The sequence below is a fragment of the Ascaphus truei genome, chromosome 7 (genome assembly GCF_040206685.1).
Source record: "Ascaphus truei isolate aAscTru1 chromosome 7, aAscTru1.hap1, whole genome shotgun sequence".
In the NCBI taxonomy this organism is placed as follows: Eukaryota; Metazoa; Chordata; class Amphibia; order Anura; family Ascaphidae; genus Ascaphus; species Ascaphus truei.
The window spans coordinates 65344501-65370483 of record NC_134489.1 but is presented as its reverse complement, the minus strand read 5'-3'; the positions used below and the strand labels follow the sequence as shown (position 1 = coordinate 65370483).

The following is a 25983-nucleotide window of genomic DNA, read 5'->3' as shown; positions in this document are numbered from 1 at the left end:
GTGGCTAAATTAACAACAAAGTACAGTGCAGCATTATTATATTCAATATAAATATATATGCATATTCTTCGACCAGAACAATATAGGGGAAATGTTTGATAACAAATAACTAAAAATGGGGTTTCCCGGAGTTGCTAAAGAAGAGAATGTACTAAATCAGGGGTGCACACCTCCAGTTCTCAGGGGCCACCCGCAGGCCAGGTTTTAAGGATATCCCTGCTAAAGCACAGGTGGATCCATCAAAATAACAGAGCCACCGATTGAGCACCTGTGCTAAAGCAGGGATAGCCGTAAAACCTGGTCTGTTGGTGGCCCTTGGGGACTGGAGTTGTGCATCCCTGTGCTAAATGGCATTTATTTCTCTTTTTGAAAATATACAAATAGAAAATCTTACAATGGCAAATGGGCATTGTAGGTGCAGTAAACTCATATCAAATTTGAAGAGAATAGGATAAATATTTGTTATGGCCTGGTGCTCTGAAAAAAGGTATTGTTATTGTGGTGTAGTATAGATACACTATTATAAAGTTATACAATGATTGATTAATCAAAGGGTGTATTGTTTATCTATCATTAATGAGCACATTCATAATTATTTCATGTCACTTTTCTTTTAGGACTATGCTGGAAAAGAAAACACAATAGCAAAGGCATTGGAAGATCTTAAAGCAAACTTCTACTGTGAACTCTGTGATAAACAATATTATAAGCATCAGGAATTTGATAACCATATTAACTCATACGACCATGCACACAAACAGGTAATATGACAGCGTCAAAGACAAGGGACACTAAAGGGTATCTTTATCAATCTCAAAGTCCTATTTTGATGTAAATGTTATTTTACCCATGTGCCTCGTTGGGGGGAAATTGTATATTGTCCAAAGCGGTCGTTGACTTCAATGGAGATTGTCGGGCTGAAAATGGTCCAAATGGCCACTCCAGACAATATCGAATTATTCCATTAGTGTCAGTAAATGTATCAGCTTTTGATTTGGAAAATGGTTACATGAACCAAGAGAAGGATGCAAAGGAGTAATCACTGGGTGCTGACCAATGCATTTTGTACACAACATTTTTTTTTAAAGAATATAGCAATTTAATTGTTTTTCCTAAAGAAATGTGAACATGCTTTAAGTGAAGATGTGGATGTTTTCGGTTTTTAGGGAATTGGGAAACAAAGTATGTTCTTTGGGGCCTCTGAATGGTTGAGTGTTTGTAAATCGTGTACTCTCGGGATGAACCGCTGCCCAAAGGAGACCTGGAAAAACATGAGAGAAGCATGTGCTATGTAGCATAAAAAAGGAAGTGCAATTTATTAATAGAGATTAAACCTGTAGCTAAGGCACACTGGCAAAGCTATTATGAATATGCGTATTTTGAGAGATTCAGGTAAAAATGATATTACGGTACCCAATAGATATTCCCTTTTAGACGATGATTGAAATGGTGATGGGGATCTGTAGTCACAGCCTGGTCCCACTTCCAGGAACCTGGGGGCAAGGTCTAAGGCAGACCCCTTTCCTCCTAGAAAGAGGTTTCCTTTTTAAGGGAAGCCATCTGGTTTCCGTCCCACAAGAATAGAGAGATTATTCACTTTGGGACCGGAAATACACACAGAGAAAAAGAGTAAACGAGGAACTATAACAAGAAGATGCAACCACTATTAAGTGAACACTATTAAGTAAGGGTGTGGGATTTGTTCCTAACTCTACATTAAATTTGTTTAACCTCTTTCACTGGGAGTATCACGTTAAAAGATTTTTTTGCCCTTAAAATGGCTAAAGATAATCTCAGTACATTTAGTACATTAGAGCAAGAATGCCTTAATTATCTTACTATCCTCTTGATGTAATCAGACACTAGTGATTGTTATACTCAATTTGAGAATTCTCTTCCAGATGATACCCACCTTGACATGGACATTGCAGATCATCGGCATGCTGCATTTATTCACTCAAAAGGAAACATTATAAAGTCCTTTTACACGTAGGCTTTACATGATTTTAAGAAAAATATGTATGAAATCTCACATGAAATGTAATCTATCCCTTATGGAAAAGAAGACTCTTAAAGAACTGAAAGATCTAATATATCATTATTAAGCAGGGCAATAATTGTGGAAGTATTGTCATACTGGACAGAGATACAGTACCTGTATGAAAGAGGACCTTGGGCTTTTGTCTCATTCAAAATCCTATACAGCAGGGGAGCGCAAACTTTTTGAGCTGTGCACCCCTGCCTGCTCCTTCAGCTACTCTCGCCCCCCTTACTGTTACACCGGCGCCAGATGTGATGTCACACGACCCCGTTGCGATGACAACGCGGCATCAAATGACACAGCGGGGTCATGTGACGTCACGTCGCATGGCCCCGCTGCGTCATTTGATGCTGCATTGCCATGGCGACGTGGCACAACACTCCTGCTGAAACCCGGTAAGTAGGTTACAGAGGCCTCACGCCTCCCCCGGTATTTAATTTAAATGCCTGGGGGAAGAGCACGGGGCCACTGCAACTGCCCGCGCCCCCCAGAAAAATCTATCGCCCCCCTGTTTGCGCACCGCTGCTATACAGTATTAGCTTCTGACTCTATGGCGACTTCCAATTTTTCTTTTATCTCACTTGAAGGAAACAACCAATGAGGGTGTTATTACAACTGCTGGATATAAATTTCACTATAACTCTCATTCTTCTATCACCTATCGAAGGTTCATAAGGACCTCGGGAATCCAGCTAGCAGACCCATTATCTCTGGGATGTAGTCCATGACATCCAACATGTCCAACTTCGATCATATCTCAAGGACTCATTGCTGTATGTATGTTGTAGACTCTATCTCAGGGAATAAGTGGAAACCCACTTATAAATGCGTCTCCCTGGATGTGCAGGCACTATATACAGCATGATATTAAATTCAGCATGCTTTTAAATTCAGACAATAATCTGCATCGGAGCAGCCGGTTTCTTTGGTCCGCAGATTTCAGCTTCCAGGGCTCCAGGATCTCCTGCAGAGAGATAGATACATTTGGCATGGTCAGGAACACACACCAATCAGGATCTGGAGGCAGAAGAGAGAGGTAGTGTCCAGGGAGCAGTGCTTCCCTGGACTAGGCCTAGAATTGCCCCATAGGCCCCAGTTAGGCCCAACCACGTGTAGCTTGTGGCTGGTGCATGGAAGGCCAATAGATCGGGACGCTTCCCCAGTAGCTTACAGTGGTAGTGCGCGGCCTGCGGTCTGGGACCAGACCCAGGCATCTATTATCAGAGACACTTTTATAGGGACACACTCTGGAGATCCCTCCAGAGGCGGACGCCTGAGGAACCGATCGGTGTGGGACAATTGTGCGGCCCAGCGAACCATCAGCCAAGGCGGCTTGGTCTGGACTAAGACCAGGAAGGTATCGCATCTACATGTGCACCAACGACCATACACACAGTGGGTAGCACTACTCCACACGAACACTATTTGGGTTGGCCTGGACTCTGTGGGTTCCACCGTGGATGGCGTTGTGGTGTGGGTATACCTTGTGGGGGTCCGTATTGTATTGTGTTATGCTGTGCATACTGCTATAGTACTAAAGTTATTTGTTGTCAGTAAAGATAAGTGGTTATACCACCGTGTTTATAATTATTCCTTTACTGTGGGGGTTCCTGAAAGGGGTTATCTGCCGGTTCAGGCCTGCCCCTGGATAAGGCAACATAATACAGATGCAGCGGCCGTTATTCTAACAAATCACAGAGCTGTTTTTGTGTGCGCTGCTGTACTCCGCGTGGCATTAATGCGGCCAATCGCCCCAGGCACACGTGTTTATCGCAGTTGCTTTGTTTGAATTTCATGGATTGTATGCAATTAAATGCAATGAAATGAATGACTTGTAATGTGACCAGTACTGTGCTACTGTGCTACTGTGTCAATTTCAGGTGTTTAAAAACCAGAACACTAAAATGCAATTTTCTGCACTCGCCTGCACTCGCATCTTAAGGTGGTACGGTTGGAAGAAGTCTCGCGCCATGACATGGGTATTCCGAGGTATACAATGCATGATATGTTCGAATAACGGCCACTGCATCTGTACCTATCCAGGCTGCAACTGCAGGCTAGGCCCTGCTTAGGAGTTTAACAGGAGGATGAGGAACAGGAGGAACACTGCCTGTTCCTATCAGGACTTTTAGTGTTGAGGCCAGTAGAAGGCTATAGCCAGGGGCACTTGGCTACATTCTTTATTCCTGTCCATCGTTGCCAGGAATATTTATAACTCTTTATTTCTCTCTTAGTTACTAACTGTCACGGACGTGCTCCCCACAAACCAGGACCGGACCGCAGGGCTGACATGGGGATAGAGAAACACCGACCTGAGACCGCGAAGCCGGGTCCAGATTGCAGATTCCGTCATCGTGGGTAGCCAGGTCGGGGTTGGAGATAGCAGGGTAAACGTTATTCAGGCTGGGGTCAAGGCAGGCGGCACAGGAGCGATGGTCGAGGTCACAGGCTGGGGTTGGTACCAGGAAAGACTTCAGCGTAGGAGATTCAGCATAGGAGCTTCATCACCATGAAAGCAAAGACTTCAGAAAACACAGAAGATCCAGCACAAGTACTTCAGCACAGGAACATACTCTGGAAGAAGGATAGGTACTGGAAGCAATGAAGGCCTCTGGAAGTAGGGTATATTGTAGACAGACCACTGAAACAATGGAGCTATAGCGCTGGGGATCCAGCGCTTCAGCACAGGAACGGATTTCCGAAGCAGGGTATGAACTGGAAGCAATAAAGGCCTCTGAAAGTGCTCATTTGGCTCCTACAGACTTCAATGAGTGCATTGACACAGCACCCTAGTGTGATTAAGTGCCATCTTTTGTGTTTCTTATGATTTCCATCTACGGCTGATATTTTTTCTATCTTAGAAAATTGGATTTTGTGTCACATTATTAGTTCCCATTTTTTTCACTAGATGCCATTTTTTGTGGATCCGTTATTTCCATCGAAGCTCTGTCTATCTTTGTATATTAAATAATCAAATAATTAATTATATCTAATTTTGTATTTAATTTACTTTACCATAACATTTACCATAACATGTCAAGTATATATTTTTCATTTATTGATCACTAGTAGTATCAATATAGGGATATTGTTTACTCTTTAGTATAGTTTTCAGTTTTTTTTTAATGTATTCTAATTGGTACAGCTGAACCTGTTTTAGGTAATTTGCCATATCTAGGCAACTGTGAGCTATTTAAGGAAGGTCACTCATATCCCTGATGAAGACACGTGGAGTGTGAGAAAACGTGCTGGGACAGACATGTTTATGTTGCGTAACATGTCATCACGCCATTGAGAGACGGTGAGCTCCGAAGAACTCCACCATAATATGTTACCAAGTGACTAGTGACAAGTATATATATATATATATAGTCAATGAAAAAATAGTTTGCACTCACGGTTTCTCAAATGAAGGCAGATGCTCGTCCCATATAGAAACATGTACAGGGTAACCAGGGAAATCCAGGTAACAAAGAGACAGCACACCGCAATATAATGAAGTGAATAAAGTGTATTAACAACACAGGGCAGCCAACGTTTCGGTCCTCAGAGTGGCACTGCCCTGAGGAAGTTCCTACTCTGAGGACCGAAACGTTGGCTGCCATGTGTTGTTAATACACTTTATTTACTTCATTATATTGCGGTGTGCTGTCTCTTTGTTACCTGGATTTCCCTGGTTACCCTGTATATATATATATATATATATATATATATATATATATATATATATATATATATATATATTGTGACAGAGTCACTGACTCAGTAGGCTGGAACAGTGAATGGAGAGACGCTGCATCCAGTTCACAGAGTGTTAATCTCCTTAGACAGAGAAAGCACAGCCGGGGGCTGATTAAACAGGGGCTGAACTCATCAGTGAAACAAGTGCTTTAAAAAGAAGGATGTTGCTCACACAAGGGGAGCTTGTTTTTCCACAGGAAGGTGGAGAAACCTCTCCCGGCTAGGAAGCCGTAGCTGTTGCTCTGGTCCCCCAGTCCTGCGAGGAGCTATGCTGATGGGACCAGCTGGGACCCCAACCCAGGATAAAGATAAAGATTGCTGCGAGCTGGACACAGCCTGCTCCCCGGAACCGTGTTCCTGTGTGCTACTGGAGCTGCATTACAGATAAGACTTTATTATGATACTTATTTGTTATACTTTGTAGAGCATATGTTTTGGGCATAACCAGATTAGCTGGCTGCCCTGTTAGTAAGGGCTCAAGAAGTGAGTTAGTTTCCCTAACGGGAATAGGCTTTAATTTCTAGAAAGTAGTTTCTTAAACGGACAGTGCACCCGTACTTTATTTTGGTTGTGGCTAATAAACCCCTATAGTTTAATGTTTCCCATCGTGTCTAGCGTCTTACTGACCCCGCCGCGAGGCCGTCCTGCCACAGGTGGTGTAAGAAGTGGGATGGTACGCCTCTGGGGGTCAGTAGATGAAGATGTGTTGAGACACTGAACTCAAGCGGGAAAAAAAAGCGTTATTTTGTTGAAGCATTGAATTACAGCTAGCAAGTGCTGAATGTAAAGTTTGCCCTGTCGGGTATGAAAGGATTGCTGTGTAAAGCTAATGCCTTTTGCTGAAGCAAGTGAATTTGCAGCTAGCAAGTGCTGTGTGTAAAATTTGCCCTGTCTGTTTTAAAAGAAAGTGAAAATGGATTTTGGCAAAGATGTTGCCCTAAGAAGAACCCAGAAGGTTCAAAGATTGTAAAGCACGTACAACTTACATGTGTTATGCAAAGTCTGGCTTGTCGGATGTTAAAAAAAAACGGGGTTTTTAAAATGGCCGCCATCAAATGTCAGTTTTGCAATGTACATAACCATACAAAAATTCAGGCCACATGATGATTATGATGATGACGCATGTGTGGCCCCGAGAAGAGAGACGTACCCGCAGATGAAAGCTGCAAAAATGACCAGTGTCCAGACCGCAGGACCCCATAACCTTGGAGTCGGTGACCAGGAGTTTGGAGCCGTGCCGGCTAGAAGGAAACCAGGTGACTTTCTAAAGGATTCAGTATGCTGGGTCTGTCATGAACCAGGACAACAGGCGTCAGCAAGGCACCGAGATGTTCTGCACACCGGAGTGATGGGCAGAATTGTCACAGGAACGGTGGCAAAGGAAAAGGGGGAGCAAATGGAAGCTGAATCCTTGATCCAGGAAAAAGAGGCCTTAATTTCTGCACTCCAAACTGCCCACCGTGATTATGATGTCTTGAAGGAACAATTGAATAGGGAGCGAGAAGCTAACGCCGAGGTACAGAGGTGTATACTCCCAGCTATACAAGAGTATGAGGCTTTAAAGAAAACAGAGCGTCTCTTGCGGAGTGAGTTGGAGGAGCTGACGACCAGTTTGGATAAGGCCAACACCGCAATTGGTACCATGGAATCAGGGAGAACAAGTCTTGACTGGAGACTATGCTATAAGATGTCCCAGAGAGATGTGTAAAACTTCATCAAAGACTTAGAAGTTTCTCACCAAGAAGCTTGCGCGCTCAAAACAGAGCTGGAGCTCTCACGCCAAGAGGGCCACTGTCTAACTACAGAGCTGGGTACTTTGAAGAAAGCCAATGAGACGGTCCTAAGGGATATAGAGACTGTGAAAATGGAGAATATAAACCTGAAGGAAGAGGTTTTAAACCTGACTGGTCAGGTCAGTGATGGGACTGAGAAGCTTCACCAAGCACAGAAAGTGAAGACGCAATTGGCGCAAGAAAAATTAGAAGTACAGGCTGCACTGAAGAATGCAGAGAAAATGTTGGAAAAAGAATGCCTCACCCTGGAGCAGCTGAAGGTCACGGTGAGCGCCACAAGAGCATCGCTGGAGGCGGACCTTAGAAGACAGGTGACTGTGACTCTGTGTGAGAGGGAACATGGGAAGGTCCAAAGACTGAAGCAAGAGCTGGAGAAGCAGAGAGGCAGCGCCACCCCAATGAGTCAGTATACCAAGGAGAAAGAGGCCTGGAAAACAGAAGCAGCAGCGATCCTAGCAACAAGAACTGCAGAGCTCAAAAAGATGAAGGAGGCACTGATGCAAACCCAGAGTAAGCACCGGGAAGAGGTGAATGCCCTGAGAGGGGACTGGCAGCATCAGATTGAAGAGTTGCAGATGCAGATGGCTGAGCGCGAGATGCAGCGCGCCAAGAGGGAGGAGGTGTGCGTCCGTCAGGTGGCCTGCCTGATGTTGCACCATGAAACCGAGATGGCTGATATCCACAAGCGGCTGGACTACACTACCAATGAGGGGGCCCGGCTACAGCTGGAGCTGGACAAGGTCCGGGAGGAGCACCAGCAACTGCAGGTCCAGAAAAAGAAAGAGAGACAGATTTAAGCCTTGCTCTGAGTCTGCTAGGAGACATAGAATCGCGACTCAATTCTAACGAAGATGAACTAGCAGCCGCACTGAGTGAAAGAAGAAAGGCAGAAGGACTGCTTCAAGACCTGAGGAAGGACCTGGAGTCTGAGTGTGCTGGCCGCAAGATGGCGGAGAAACAAAAGTGTGACCTAGTCAAGGAGCTTGAGGCTCTGAAGACTGAGTGGGACGCTACGTTGGACTCTACTGCTGCCCAGCAGGAGGTTTCTCAGATGAAGCTGGAGGAAAAGCTTACAACCCCAAGACAGACGTTTGGGTCACTGAAGCAGTCCAAGGAAAAGGTGGCAGTAGAGATAAAGCAAGGGAGACGCACCAGGAAGCATGACCGTGATACCGTTGCAGTACTCTCCACAAGGCACGGAAGGCGAAGGCCAAGTGGCGATGCAGTAGCACAGTAAGAATCCAGTCATACTACAGTGCCCAGGGGACCCAAAGTGGATTCCTTGCCATGAGGGCAGCCACTGTGAAGAGACAGTCGCGAATGAGATGGAAGTGTGCCCGTGATCGTAAGAGGCAAACAACTGCACAGATTGTCCAGCGACTCTCTCAACAGTAAGTTAAAGAGTCAAGACAGAAAGGCCCAAGCCTATGAGTCTGCTGACGGTAAAAGAGAGGTGCCATGGGGTGCACTTTGGGTTAATAAGAATCCCGACCCAGTTGAAGTACTAAAGATAAATATTGTGGAACCAAACACTGAAGGAACGCTGATGGAGAAAGGTCCAAAGGCCATCACCGCTAAAACAGAGTTGCTGTCATCACAAGAGAAGGCCAAACAGTCACTGGCGAGTGTATGCAATGAGCTGACCGAGGTCAAGGCTCTTCTACAGAGTAAGGGAGACTCTGAGCACAAGAGAACGATGCATCTTCAGGATTTGCAGATCAAGGTCACAATGTGGCGTAGAGTCCTGGCAGAGAGAGCCAATAGACAGCAGGATGCTCAGGAACCTTTGCAAGAAGAGACACAACTAAAGCAGAGCATCAACCTTAAACTGGCACAACACAAGGAGATAGTGAGGTACCAGTCTTCAACCCCAGATGGCCTGGTAATTACCCCAAAAAGAAAATGCCTAAATTGGAAGGCAAGAAAAAAAAGAGGGGGAGGGAAGGGCCGACGTCAGACATTTTCGACAAAGATGCTGGTGCACGGGAATGGTGCACGGGCCGCTCCACAGGACAATGTTTCGCGGGGGAGAGGGATATGTGACAGAGTCACTGACTCAGTAGGCTGGAACAGTGAATGGAGAGACGCTGCAGCCAGTTCACAGAGTGTTAATCTCCTCAGACAGAGAAAGCACAGCTGAAGACTGATTAAACAGGGGCTGAACTATCAGTGAAACAAGTGCTTTAAAAAGAAGGAAGTTGCTCACACAAGGGGAGCTTGTTTTTCCACAGGAAGGTGGAGAGACCTCTCCCGGCTAGGAAGCCGTAGCTGTTGCTCTGGTCCCCCAGTCCTGCGAGGAGCTATGCTGATGGGACCAGCTGGGACCCCAACCCAGGATAAAGATAAAGATTGCTGCGAGGCTGGACACAGCCTGCTCCCCGGAACCGTGTTCCTGTTTGCTACTGGAGCTGCATTACAGATAAGACTTTATTATGATACTTATTTGTTATTCTTTGTAAAGCATATGTTTTGGGCATAACCAGATTAGCTGGCTGCCCTGTTAGTAAGGACTCAAGAAGTGAGTTAGTTTCCCTAACGGGAATAGGCTTTAATTTCTAGAAAGTAGTTTCTTAAAGGGACAGTGCACCCGTAATTTATTTTGGTTGTGGCTAATAAACCCCTATAGTTTAACGTTTCCCATCGTGTCTAGCATCTTACTGACCCCGCCGCGAGGCCGTCCTGCCACTATATATATATATATATATATATATATATATAGTGATACAATCACTGCTCTGTAGGGGCTAGAGAGGTGTAGATAGTGTACTTTCCAGCCCACAGGGAGTTAACTTCCCCTGGAGAGGTTTGTTGCAGATGCAGCAAATCAATTTATCAGCCTGGTCTCCTGAGTGAGCAGGAGTGTAAAAGGCAGACAGGCAGCTGCGCACAGAGAGACTGCTTTCCCCAGAGAAGTAGGGGAGAGAGCGACTTCTCCCCAGCTAAGAGGAAGATGGCTGGCACAGTTCACTAGGCTTGCTGGACGTTGGTCACAGAGCCTGCTGGGGCTGCCTGGGTGGCACATCCAGGAAGAAACAAAGACGTGAGTTTGCTGTGGAAGCAGGGCTGTCCTGTCCAGGACATTGGATCCGAAGGGATTTCCTGGACTCTCGTGAGAGGGATTCCCCTACAGCACCAAAACAGATAAGGACTAAATAATGTATATTTGGGTGCCTAAGGACTATTGATAATGTTGCTAACCAGGTGGGTTATTTAAAGCTGGGAACCAGTTTAGTTGGCCAACAACAATCAGAAAGGGAGCTGATGTCTAGATGTTTATTTTTATGATTTGTTTTTCCTTAGAGGGACAGTGGGCCTATTATTGTGTTATTTAGCCCTTGTAAATAAACCCTGTATAAAGAAATACAGAGTATCCAGTCTTAATCTGGGACACAAGATCGTGCAACTGAGGGTGTGATCACAATATATTATATACTGTATACAGAAAAATAGAGCTATCTGCAGCACTCAAGATAATACAAAGGTATATCAAGCAATACTTAGCTTCCAACAGGGTGCAAATGGAAGAGACAGGCTCATCCTACTCCAAATGATAAGAAAAAGTGGAAGTGACGTCATTGTATTTTGTAGCCTGCTGGGAGTTGTAGTTCAGGGGCCGGATGCATGTTCCTCTGTGGATATGCAGGAGTGGCCATCGTCGGGCGCATGTGCAAGAGGGGCAGACACTGTGCGCATATGCAGGACTGTTCGTCGCCGTGCGCATGCGCAGTAGCAGCCGTCGCTCTGAAGTGGCCGTCGCCGTGCACATCGTGAGCAGTCGTGACTGCGCGCAGGCACAGGAATGGTCATCACCATGCACAGGAACGCCATCACTGCAGCTCATGCGCAGGAGCAGACATCGCCATGTGCATACGCAGGATTGGCCGTCGCCGCGCACATGTGCATAAGCAGCCATCTCCACGTGCATGCGCACAAGTGTTCTGGCCATTCAGCACATGCGCACAGACTCAAAAATGGGCATGGCCATGCACTTGCGCACACGTGGTCATGTACGCGTCACTAACGCATGCACAGAGATGCCCTCCACATCCAGCGCATGCACAGAGGCACCCACCACAGCCAGCCACACACACAATCACACACACAAAATTTCCATTGGCACAAATCTCCACCAGAGAGACGGAAGTGTAGGTGGAAGTGACGTCATTGTATTTTGTTGTCTGCTGGAAGTTGTAGTTCGGGGGCCGGATGCGTGTTCCTTCCCGCATGTGCAGGAGTGGCCGTCGTCGAGCACATGCGCAAGAGGGGAAGACATTGTACTCTGCACAGGAACACTGGTCACTGCGCTCATGCGCCGGAGCAGACACTGCTGCACGCATGCGCATAAGCGTCCGTCTCCATGCGCATACGCAGAAGTGTTCGCGCCATTCAGCACATGTGCACAGTCTCAAAAACGGACTTGGCCATGCACATGCGCACACGTGGTCATGTATGCGCCGCCAACGAATGCGCAGGGATGCCCACCGCATCCAGCACATGCACAGAGACACCCACCACAGCCAGCCACATACAACCATACAACCACACAACCACAGACGCACACACACACACACACACACACACGAGTAATCTTCAAATTAAGGAAACACACAACTGATTATATGTTCTTTCAGTTGTAGTACATGTACAGTATAAGTGGAAATATGTATTAAGCAGATTTATCTTATCATTAAGAGTATGCACAATGTACGCTTTATCAAGAATACGGAATATGGCTTGACTTCTGAACCTTGCTATTTCGCAGTCCTACATATAAACAAAATAAAAAAGCAGGCTGTGTGCTGAGCACACACGTTCGTACTTCAACTTCGTTGTGTTTTGCCAATGAAATAGTACTGTATTTTGATTTTGATGGTTTTGCTTGAATGGAAGACTTTTCAGAGTATAATTACAATTTCAGTGAGAAAACACCAAAGTTTCAATTAAAATGTGCGTGCTCGCCACACACACTTTTTTTTAAATCTGTTAGGCTGCTGTGTAATGTTAATATTAAGGGGAAATGAAAGATGCCCAGAAACTTAATAAATGCAATTGTCGTGTGTGCATAACATACAGCATGCAATTTGCTATTGTGTTTGTGCAATGTGCAATACAAACAAATGGAGCTGTAATAAGCGCAAATTGCCCAATTTTGTGAACTACGTGCGATTTTATGTTTTATTACACGAAATTGGGTGCAATAATGCCTGCTACATCTGTGTATATATGCACAGGTGTATATATACACAGATAAGGAAAAAATAAGATGCTGTCCTCTGGCACGTACAGTAGTCTCAGTATATCAGATAAATATGTGGAAGATAGGCGAAACAACAGTGTAAGAATGTACACAATATGTAGTAGTGTCCAAATGAATTGAGGAACACTTGCAAAAATTGTGTTTGATATTCACACCAAACAGGGTCACTTCTGGGGATGAATCTGAAATGTCCACTTAACCATTAGGTACTGCTATAAAGGTTTTAACTATATGCATACTGTGTATACACAATTTGTTTTTCCTTGGGGACTCCCAAGTGAAGACGGTAATGGTGGTTATAACAAAGATTTGTTTTTGTTTGTAATATTCACACCAAACAGGGTCATTTCTAGGGATGATTTCTGAAACTCCAACTCAATCAATATACTATTATGTAGATATACTATATGTATAGATTAATGTGTTTTCTTATTGACTCCCAGATGAGAAGAATAGCAGTGGTTATAACTCTACAAAAATAGAGGAAAATGCCATGGCATGATACAATTGAATACAATAGGCTGGTCTAAAATACACTCACAGGCGCCTGATTTCAATCACGCATTAATCACGCCCAGGACATACTTGAAAACGAGAGGTAACTCTAAATGTATTACTTCCTGGTAAAATATTTAATAAATAAATACTAAATTAACGAATGCAGCAGCTCCTGTTTCCCTTCCTCCTGGTGTGCTTTAACCGGTGCATATAGGGTCGCGCAAGCGTTTTTAAGGGGAGATATTGCCAGGACAATGTGCCTACATGTATACGAGAATCATGCATGATTCCCGGGTACATTTTTAGAGGATGTACCTTACCGAGCAATGTAGCGTCTATGTCGATAGGGTACTTCGTCCCTTCGTGGTTACATTACCCTCACACTTAAGGGACACCAAGGACGCTCTTAACAAACTAAGGGGGGTCACAGTCAAGGAGGACACGTTACTCGTCAGTCTGGATGTCGAATCTCTGTATACCTCGATAATACATGAGAGGGGCATCCAGGCTGTAGAATACTATCTGGATAAAAGGGACAGGGAATTCAGTGACCATAACACTCTGGTCCTCGACCTCCTAAGATTTATCTTGACGCATAATGTGTTCACCTTCGATGGTAAACTTTACCACCAACTCCGTGGGACCGCCATGGGGACCACCTGCGCCCCCACCTACGCCAATCTTTATCTGGGCTGGTGGGAGGCGGAGGTGGTTTTTCAGGAGCGTTTTCGTCAGTATACCTCCCACATTCTACTGTGGATTAGGTATATTGACGATATCTTTGTCCTATGGCAGGGCACCAAAACGCATCTTGATATGTTCATTGGCAAGCTCAATACTAACCCCCTAAACCTGAGACTGACTTCAGAGGTTGATGGGTTGAACCTTACGTTCCTCGATCTCCTGATCTCTAAAACCACACAGGGGACCCTAGCCACGTCCCTTCACAGGAAGTCCACGGCTACGAACAGCCTCCTCAGAGCGGATAGCCATCACCCTAAACATCTGTTGAGGGGGATACCTACTGGCCAGTTTTTACGCCTGAGGAGGAACTGTTCCTCCAACGAGGATTTCGAGACCCAGTCAACAGCCATGAAACAAAGATTTATGGAAAGGAGATATAGCAATAGGGCCATTAAGAGAGCGTACCAGAGAGCTAGACTCACAGACAGGAACACACTGTTGGATGAGAAAGCGACCTCACCCATTGAAAAACAAGTGATATGTTTCATTGGTACGTTTAACAACCAATGGCCAGAAATCACCAACATCATGAACACACACTGGCATGTATTACGTGAGGATGTGGATCTGAGAGAGGTCCTAAACGATAGGGCGACATTGGTAAGCAGGAGAGCCACCAGCCTGCGTGATCTGTTGGTACACAGCCACTATCAACGACCATCCACAGGGACGTGGCTGGCAAACAGATCCATTGGCTTTTTTAAATGTCACAAATGTATCGCCTGCTCCTCCTGTCTTCCCACTAAGACTTTTTACAATTGGAATAACACACACAATTTTAACATCCGTCAGTTTATTAATTGTAGAACCATGGGCGTGGTTTATCAGATCGTCTGTGTCTGCAAGAAAAAGTACATTGGCAAAACGAAACGACAGCTAAGGCACAGGATACTTGAGCACATAGGGGATATCCGTAACCATCGAGATACCCCTGTTGCGAACCACGTCCATAACCAACCTCAGGGATTATCTACAGCTATTAAATTTGTGGGGATTGAGGCCATATCCAATCATAGTAGAGGAGGTGACTGGGACAACGAGATTCTAAAACGCGAATCTCGGTGGATCTACACCCTGGGTACGTTGGCCCCCAGGGGACTAAATGAGGAATTCCTTTTTCCCCCATTTATTTGACTTGTCCTCTGGAATCTGTCAACCCCATTCACATCCACGCACATCCAACAGTGTTCCTCCATGTTGAATATCACCCAACAAGCTAGCCTGCCTGGCTCTGTATGCTTATGCCCCTTTCTGTGGGCAACTTTACTCTGCGTGTGCCTTGGCCACATGCTTTTTCTTCCTTTTTTTAATACCTACCTTCCCCTAAGCACCCATGTCTCCAACTCCAGCTATCTGCTGGCAGAGTGTTATTCACAACTACAGATGGAGACAGGGCCACCTATCTATGTCCTACTGTGTCTCTCCTACCCCATATTCCAAATATTTTACACGGCGTGTTACAACTAGGGGACCTAGACCCTACACCACATGTCACTCAGGTATGTAGTTAGTATCTATATTAATTACATACTGTAACCGTAAGAGGTCTGACAAATTAGCATGACACATCCAATTCAGGTCTCTGTCCTCTACATCTGCATTTACGAGAAACACACATAACACAGCAAGATCACATTGTGTACCTAGATGCTGGCACTGCACTATGTTTAATCACCAGGGGTAATTATCCCCAAAATATGTGCAGGCCCCGTCATGATAAATACTAATTAGTTTGCTGCAAAATTGACAATGCAACAGTTTAGGCCAGCAGGCGATCTGGGGGAGACACGCCCCCAGCGGTCGCTATGGCAACCATGAGCTACTTAAAGTGCACATTGACAGCGTGCACGTACCTTTGAGAAAGCGCGATCACGCGCGAAACGTGCGTCAGGTGACCAGAACGTGGTGACGTCACCGCATCCAAGATGGCGCCCCCGCGACTGTAGCTGCTGCCTCGAGACCGGGACACTTCTCCCCTGACATTCTACTCCCCTTCTCCTCCACATATGACGGCGCTAAGGACGATAACAGCGCCCAGGAGCTAAGTAGTACATCTCACCAGTGTGCAAGACATTTATGTCTAGGGTAATAGGAGTAGACTGCAGTATATGTTTTGCCTCCTTCCCCACACAGCTACTAGAGTGACAGTTTTACTACTATGCAGGATATTTACTTTACTGCTATATAACAGGGGGGCTGAGTCTGGGGTAGTGCCTACTTACCGTGAACAGCACTAGCTGTTCATGCACTGGGCATATTTCCTTATATGGAGACACAATATGATTAATGAGTCAATGTGTTTTATGCCCCTACACCTATCAGGTACTAATATTGATTGAGTCTGATTAGTGCTGTTCACCGGTTTCAAGCCTGATGACTATATATGTGAGCTGTGCACCATACAAACGGTAGTATACAGAGGCTATAACTCGATACGGTCCTTGAACCGTGCCTCAGGGCGTCCACGAGAGCACACTTTGTGCTTGCCCTTTGCAGAGCTCTCACATCATTCAGCTACGCATCTCATAACTATATGTACATCCACACATTATTTTTTGCGTGGTTTAGTAGTCATTTTATTTTTATCACTATTATCTTTTTTGCGTCGTTGTTGTTTTCACCCTGTTCTGGTATTTATTTTACACACCGTATAAGTGGTCTAGGGACATCACACAGATGTATACTATCTGACCATTCGGCTTTGAGTTAATCACCCCTCCAGATTTAGCTTCAATGACCTACATCATGTCAGGTTCATTGAATTATTGATATTGGGATTTCCATAGGTGATATGGGCCTCCCATTCTGAAGCTACATACAGGGGATTATCTGAGCGAAGCAGTCCACATTAAGGTGGTGTAATATCATTATCTCCTTACGACTGAGGAAGATTTTGTTGGTTTGCCTATAAGGGGCTGGTCCTGGACTGTATATACCATGCCCCTCTATACAAATATGTTTTAACCTTCTCTTGTGATTAAAAGGTTTTTAAATATATACTCAATATTACAAATTACTGGCCTTTCTGAGTGCATTCAGGGAGGAATCTTTTTTCTGTTTGTTTACATATACCCTATCCTCTTTTGCACCAGTACTTGGCACGATTCATTAGTTACTATTGTTTTCATTCTCGCTGATGCGGGAGCATCCCCCATCCCCTCCCTTCCCCTCCTCCCACTCCTGGATTTATTACATTTTTAGAGGAACTGACAGCTCCGGACCCCAACTACCTAGGCACATTCTGACAACAATTCCTCTGCAAAAAAACCTTGAAACTCATGCCCTAGCAATTCCCTGCTCGCTGACATGCCCGGAAAGATAAAAAGAAACATCCAATACTTTATTTACGCAAGGTACATGTAAAGCATACATTGTTACTGGGCTCAAGAGCTAACTCTCTTGAACCCTTATATACGGATCAGGGGTAACCTAAAACAGGCATAACCTTTATTTGAGAACCTGGTTACCCCCTACTGTCACAGCTATAACCTTAAATAGTACTCTGCATTGATTTCTGCTAGATATCACCGGTAATACAAGGTGTGCATATATACACAGATATAGCAGACATTATTGTACCCAATTTAGTGTAATAAAACATAAAATCGCACTTAGTTCACAAAATTGGGCAATTTGCGCTTATTACAGCTCTATTTGCTTGCATTGCACATTGCACAAACACAATAGCAAATTGCATGCTGTATGTTATGCACACACGACAATTGCATTTATTAAGTTTCTGTGCATCTTTCATTTTCTCCCTTATCTTAACATTACACAGCAGCCTAACAGATTAAAAAAAAAAAAAGTTAATTAAGAAATATCTTCAATTTTCTGCAGATGCTAATGGGCAAAATATACTGTACATTTTATGACAAGCTGCAAAGTGCACATCTCATGAGCTTCCAAAATAGACCATTAAAAGACCAGTTATTGGTATTGTTGGGAGAGCAAAGGAGCAGTATAATAATGTTCCATAAACTGACTCATCATTTGTGTTAAAATTAAAGAATAAAAGACAAGAAAAACAAAATACAGAGCCTACAAGTTTTAGGACCTCATAAGAATATTCGTCGCTATACATTTTGGAATTTGATTGTTTTTATTTTAATCTTAAAATAGAAAGAATATGTAAAGCCTTACGAAAGAGTAGAATCTGGCTTTTTAAAAGGAGTGACATAGATACTAGTCTATTCCTTTTCCGTTAACACATAAATATACAGTACACACATTCTTCTGAGTTATTGGTTTTTATGTCTAAAAATAAAAATCTGAATTTTTCAGTGTTTATGTTCGATACATTTGTAACCCCTCTTTATTTCCCTAGATCTTTTAATATATGTATGCTAGGGTGGGATGTCTGAGTCCACCTCCCCTGCACCATAAGAGAACCTGTTCAGCTGGCAAGAAACAAGGCTGGGGTCAGACAATATAGCATACCCGTGTTATTTTGTATAATAACACTTTATAAAGGAGAAACACAGAAATTGCATACAGTGGCCCTCAGATTCGGAGGAACATAAACAATACTTATGACAGTCATCCAGAGAGAATAGTATGCACACAGTATGCTCCCCACTGTGCAATTTTCCCACAGAGTCTTTTACTCAGTCCCAGTGGCACAGGTGAAAACTAATGGGCCACTGTTGACGCTGGCACAGTGTTGGAGCTCGTGTGGAAGTTTGGGTGTGTTAACAGTGTTACTTTGCAGTGAATGGTGGTAGCTTTGTACATTGCAAAAGATACTGGTGTCATTAGCCGATCCCCCTAGAGGTGTTTCCACTTGGCCTTCTCACAGGTTTGGGACACCCAGCTTACACTGATCCCATTTGCTACATGAAGTGCTCTCGTAGATCATACCCGCTACCTCTTTTACGTGCTGCTCTGTAAAGCTAGGAAGGCTCTGCCACCATGCTCTATCACTTGCTAGGCTCCTCGGGCCAGGTGCTCTCTCTTTCTCTATCCTCGAGGGTCTCTCAAGCTCACGTGCTCCTCTCAACCTATATCTCCTGACCCCTCCTTCCATTATGTCATCCTTCTTGTTATCCTATTATCTTAATCCTTTCCTTGATGCATAGTCATTGGCCGGAGGGCACGTCCATCAATATACTTGTGTCCATAGGGATGTTGCACATTAAAACTGAGATGAAATCAGGTAAAAGAAAATATAAAGTAAATGGGATAAAATCTGGGCGAGAGATACATATACAGTACACACATTTTACCTTTTTACCTTCAGTTGTGCCACACTAAACCAGAGGCAAAAAATAGGCAGGCAGCATCTTCTTGTGACGTACGTGAGCCAATCGTAGAACAATATTAACTTTGCTGTCCTATTCAATATGCTTTATACTATTTCAGTGCAGGAAATGCCTTAATCGGAATGTTATACAATTGTAACTATAGGAAATTCTTCAAAATTGAGACTGAGCGGAGAAGAAAAGCAAGAGAGAGAAAATTAGATGAGGTGATGGTCAGAGAGAGGAAAGGGGGAAATGGAGAAATCAGAGAAAGAAAAGTTTTTTTAGTGAAAACCAGGTCTTGATAGTGGCCATCCTTCTGGGTGCTAGCTGCAGTCCACTGTTGAAGGCCAAAAGAAGAGGTTAGAAAGAGAAAGCAGGCAGCCCAAGGGAGAGAGGGGTCATCAATGTGGCAGTTGAAGTCCCCAAGGAGAAGAACATGGGAGTCTGAGGAGAGAAAGAAAGAGAGGCAGGATTCAAAGTGAGAGAGAAAGGCAGAAGGGGGATGAGTAGAGGTAGGTGGGCGATAGATGACCGCCACATGGACAGGGAGAGGAGAGAAGATCTGAACAGTGTAAGCCTCAAAGGAGGGAAAAGCAAGAGAGAGAGGAATAGGAAGGGTTTGGTAATGGCAGAGAGAAGAGAGCAGGAGCCACACGCCTCCACCCCTGCCATCAGGGCACGGAGTGTTGGAGAGAGAGAGGCCACCATAAGAGAGGGTAGCTTGCAGAGTCAGTCTGAGTGAGCCAGGTCTCAGTTATAGCAATTAGGAGCAGAGAGTGAGAGAGAAAGAAGTCATGCACAGAGAGAAACTTGTTAGAAAGAGAGCGAGCATTTCAAAGGGCACAGGAGAAAGGGAGAGAGGAGGGAGGGTGGCAGGGGATGGGTATGAGGTTGGAGGGGTTAACACCAGAAGAACTAGAAGTTGCATTTGGCAGGCGAGGACGAGAGCAAATAGAAATAAAGCAGGGACCAGGATTGGGGGAGATATCCCCAGAAGCCAGGAGGAGAAGCATGTATAGATAGAGAATGTGTGAGGCTGATTTGTATGGGTGTGTTTTAGTGCAGGGGATATAGCTGTGTGGTGTCAGAGGACGCAGGTAAGAAAGGAGTTCATGTGAGCTGAGAAGTGGTGAAGGAAGGAGAGATGGAGATATATGAATAGAGTTAGAGACATAATGAGGCTGGTGGAAGGAAGTGCATAATTTGAAAAAGAAGTGAGGTCTCAGCAAATATAAATAGTAGAGGTAGCATCACAATTATAGTTAAGTTCTGAGATGTGCAGTCTGGGATAGATGGTATACTCTTTTCCAGCATAGTTCAAATGCAGGAATCAGGGCCAGTAGGTGTTGTCCACTTGTTCACTCCTTTTGAACTCCCTTTTACACTCCAGTTTGCTTGTTACTTAAAAGGGCTACTTGACAAAGGCTGCAGTTATCCACGGACCCATCAAGTCGATCCAGGTGTACAGGATTTGATTACCTTATGAGGAGTCTAACATCTTACCAGTACATTTGGACATTCATTGGACTATATATTTTAAGGCGCCGGTTTGTATCTGTTTTTTGTTACATACGCCTATAATATATATATATATATATTATCTCTAACTGTGGATGCAACATCTTGTATATAATGTATACCCTGTTCACTTATGTAACTACATGTATTATTTGTCATCTTAACTCTGTGCCCAGGACATACTTGAAAACGAGAGGTAACTCTCAGTGTATTACTTCCTGGTAAAACATTTTATAAATAAAAATAAATAAATATTCGTCAAGCTTTCTGAATTTGAGGAAGTTGTAAATAAAGAAGAGTTTTCATACAGTTTGTCACAAAAGGCTCCAGACAAAGAATGGTCAAAAATGCTCTAATATACAGTACCATTTCTAGAGATTGTATTTAACAGAGATATACCTCAGTTTGTGTGTAAAAAAAAAAAGCAAAAACTATTTATCTAGTGTCTTATTGTTAGCATTTTTTTAAAATCCAAACTATAATTCTTCTTCTTCACATCAAAGGCTTTCAATCTGCTTATAATATACATACTGTATGATCTTCTTGTTGCTAATAGTGGATTTGGGTATACTTTAATATGTAAACATGCCAAATACAAATTTTGTAATTAGATTAACTGCTCCTTTGATTCTACTAGGAAAGAGGATTTTCTCAGGTTTTCTAAACAGAACAGGTGGGCTTGACATCTTTATATGATGATGATGAGCATGACTCCTTTAGCCTATATTTCCTAAGCAGTTCTATTTAACAAGACACCTTCTGGCATCAGAAGTCACTTCATGGCCCATTTACCTTAACGGGCAGTAAAGTGTCTTTCGGCATCAGAAAGTGTCTTGTGGAATAACGTTCCGCAGTAAGTATAGACCATGTGACTTTCCCATCATCATACAAGGACTTGAAGCTTAAATATAGAAAATGTTAGGAATAGTTTCCCTTTATTTCCTTATATTTACATGTTGTTAATTTCCATTACTTTAATCAGTGCACATCATTTTAATCTGCTATCACATTTGGATAGACTTGTAAAAATCATTACAAAAAAGTCTATGGATAAGGATAACAGTGATAAGAAATTTGCGAGCAGCAACGTTGATTATTATGAAGTTTTCAAACCTTGCTTCTAACATTTGGTGCAGATCTCTGCCACTCTCAACCCTATGCGTTTCGCAGTCCTACAATACTGCATCATTCTAGCACTGCGAAACATGTAGGGTTAAGCGTGTGAGATGACGAGTTGGTCATCGGGACAAGTAGAAGGAAACCTGATGTCAGCTGACTAATGTCAACAGAGGGGCAGGGACTATCAGCGGTGGTATCTGACAGAGAAATACTGGACTGCTTCCCCACAGATTCCGCCTCCAGTGCCATCTTGTTTCCATTATGGCATTGTGCTAATAATTTATATCTGATGGGTATTTTGGCATGGAAGTGTAAAATGTATGCAAATAACCTGTTCATTGTCATTTTGTGTTTGTAACTATTCCAACAGAGGCTTAAGGATTTGAAACAGAGGGAATTTGCTCGAAATGTGACATCAAAACTAAGAAAAGATGAAAGAAAACAAGAGAAGTCTCTACAAAGACTGCACAAATTGGCTGAGCTTAAAAGAGAATCAACTTGGTAAGTTACCAAAATTAGAAAGTTTTCGATTTTAAGACAAAAGATGACCTTACAGTACCTACATTGTAGCTGAGGTTGAAAAAGACATATATCCAAAGAATGACCTAGGCGCAAAACATGTGGAGAGAAAAAAGAGAAGGGAGGGAAAGAAAAAATATCATAGGGTAGTATGTCCAACCACAGATACCAGAATTAGGTGAGATATGCACTTACAGTGAGGTAGATCTCTATAAGCCTTTCGTCCACCTCTGGGACCTGGAACACAGCTTGGAGATGTATTTGGAGATCCCCTTCCCTTTTGTATATACATCTGCAAGCTGTGTTCCAGGTCCCAGAGGTGGACGAAAGGCTTATAGAGATCTACCTCACTGTAAGTGCATATCTCACCTAATTCTGGTATCTGTTGAAATATTACCCTATGATATTTTTTCTTCCCTCCCTTCTCTTTTTTTCTCTCCACATGTTTTGTGCCTTGGTCATTCTTTGGATATTTCTCTACATACGGTACTTGTGGAGCCGTGGACCTAATTGGCAGCAGGCTGTGTAGGGAAAGTTTATAGTAAGTTTATACACCTCTCACTGTGTGGTATTCAGTTTATATCATATATTGTAGCTATTGTAGATAAGTGTTTGAAGTTGTACTGTTTGTATTTTGTTTGCTGAAAAAGACATATGTTCATTGAGTTACACCTTTTGTTAAATTCTAATGCCGGGTGAGCTACTCAACACAACATTTGCCATAGGAGAACAATTCAATTAAATACATGATGAATTGATCAGTCGATTTTAGACTTTTCTTTGAATGGTTGACAATTTAAAATAATTTTCTACGAAAATATTAGAGTATGTATCAAGCATCAGAATTTGGAGCAAATTTGAAGCATTGCACAGAAACAGGACACCATTGCATTAGTTAGTATTTTGGCGAGTGGTTTCGGATCAGTTATTGAGAGGCGTTGCTAGAAGAAATAGTATAATGAGATGTTTTAAAGTTTGGGTTAATATATTAGAGTATAGTTGATTCAATTCAGTTCACCAGGACTGAGGTCGCATTAACTTCTGCTCAGAACCACAAGCTCAAATAACAGGCTTCATACAGATGAAGCAGGACGAAACTACCAAAAATGACAATATTTCTCCGTAAACATGGAGTGAATTGATGTAAGAGTGTGTGTGTGTGTGTGTGTGTGTGTGTGTGTGTGTGTGTGTGTGTGTGTGTGTATGTATGTATGTATATTTGTGTAAATATAAATGTATAAAGCCCCGACAGTGTATACAGCGCTTTACAAAAGGTGTGTGTGGAGGGGGAGTGTAAAGCGCTGTATACTCTGTTGGTGCTTTATAAATTTATATTTACACACATACACACAAACATACACACACTCTTACATCACAAAAATTCAGGGACCATTTAACACCTAAATTCATAAATCGCATACTGCACAGGGGGGAGGGATAGGGTTGATCCACAGATAACATTCCAGCCTGTTTCAAAGTAAAACTTTTCTTGCTTTATCCATTGTAACATCGCTCGAAGAAGAGATCAGTGTATCTCGAAAGCTTGTACAAATAAAAGCATTTTGTTAGCCACAGGACGGTATCGACTATTTGTTTTTGTATGTATGTATGTATGTATGTCTTTATTTGTATAGCGCCATAAATGTCCATAGCGCTTCACAGTAGTAATACATGTCATATAAATAACAAATATAAATAACAGATCATGGGAATAAGTGCTTCAGACATACTGTAAAAGTAACATTAAGGAAGGAGTCCCTGCTCCGAGGAGCTTACAATCTAATTTTTGATTATTAAGCTCGGCTAACACTGTATCTATCTCTCTCTCTCTCTCTCTCTCAAAATTTAGCACACTAAATATGTTAATCAGATATGCTTATGACTACTATTAGCATATTTCCCAGGTATCTCAGGGGTGCATACATTACTTAAACTGTGTTGACTGGCATTAACTTGAATGATAGAAGCTTTCATACTAATCTCCCCCCCTAGGTGTTGAGGACAAGACCATTTTCGCATAGATAAGTCAAATAATTTTGTGTGTCTGTCAATATTCAGTGCTGATGTGAAAAAGGCTGTTTATAGCACTAGTTAACTACTGTAAATATAATATTCAGTGTTGATGGCCATGAGATTGATTTTAGCATGGATGAACTAAGTAATTTTGTGGATACACACTGTTGATGCCAGGAGGCAATTTTAGCACGAGTAAACGTAATAGTTTTGGGAGCCTGTTGATCATACTGTATCTTGCTTCAATCATTTGATAGTCTGCGTATTGAGTGAAATAATGTATTCGAAGAAGATGTTAATGTTCTTCCCATAACACTATCCCACAAGTATAGTTATTTGTGATATGGTTTGTGCTTCAATGTTCAAACAAAATTAAAATACTATGAGCTTATGAGTCAAAGTGGTGAGGGACAAACAGAGAGAGAGACACAGAAAGAGAGAGAGAGTCACACACACACACACACACACACACACACATACAAGGAGAGAGACACACAGAGAGAGAGAGAGAGAGAGAGAGAGAGAGAGAGAGAGAGAAAGACACACTAATGACCTCCATGCTGCCAAAGACAGAGGTCATTACACTCTGCTCATACTGTATTACTCAATCTCTCTGCAGCATTTGACACTGTGGACCACCCTCTTCTCCTTCACATTCTCCATACTCTTGGTAATCGTAACAAAGCTCTTTCCTGGATCTCCTCTTACCTCTCCCATCGTACTTTCAGTGTCTCTTCTGCTAATACCTCCTCCTCCTCTATTAATCTCTCTGTGGGGGTACCCCAGGGTTCTGTTCTGGGACCTCTACTCTTTTCTCTATACACACTCTCTCTTGGTGACCTAATCATGCCTCTTTGGTTCAAATATCACCTCTATGCTGATGACAGAAACATTTCCTTTTCAACCCTTGAACCCTTCAACACCTGCTGTACAGACCAAAGTTTCTGAATGTCTCTCTGCTCTATCATCCTGGTGGTCCTCCGCCGACTTAAACTCAACATGTTAAAAACAGAGCTCCTCATATTTCATCCCAAACCTGGCATCACTACCTCCTTCCACATTACTGTTGGAAGTTCTGTCATACACCCAGAAGCCCAAGCACGCTGCCTAGAGGTCACACTCAACTCCTCTCTCACATTCTCCTCTCACATTCAAACCTTATCTAAAACCTGTTGCTTTTTCCTCCTCAATATTACAAAGATACGCACTTTCCTCTGTTGCTCGACTGCTAAAACTCTGACAGGCCCTCATTCTCTCCCGTCTTGATTACTGTAACCTCCTGCTGTCTGGCCTTTCCGTCTCTCACCTCTCCCCACTACAATCTATCCTAAACTCTGCTGCCAGAATCACTCTGCTCTTTCCAAAATCTGTCTCAGCGTCTCGCCTGCTAAAATCACTCTCCTGGCTTCCTATCAAATCCTGCATCTCACACTCAAATCACCTCCTCACTTTTAAAGCTTTACACTCCTCTGCCCCTCCTTACCTCTCAGCCCTAAT

At 43.3% G+C, this 25983-nt stretch overlaps 1 protein-coding gene across 1 annotated transcript in view; it reads left to right on the top strand.

Annotated features, from left to right (window-relative positions):
- Positions 1 to 25983, top strand: part of ZNF804A (zinc finger protein 804A) — a 289494-nt gene that overhangs the window by 242555 nt on the left and 20956 nt on the right. Inside the window, exons 2-3 of the mRNA XM_075608873.1 lie at positions 618 to 761; positions 22325 to 22455. Coding sequence (XP_075464988.1) covers positions 618 to 761; positions 22325 to 22455 — 275 coding nt within the window. The remainder of the gene's footprint in view (positions 1 to 617; positions 762 to 22324; positions 22456 to 25983) is intronic.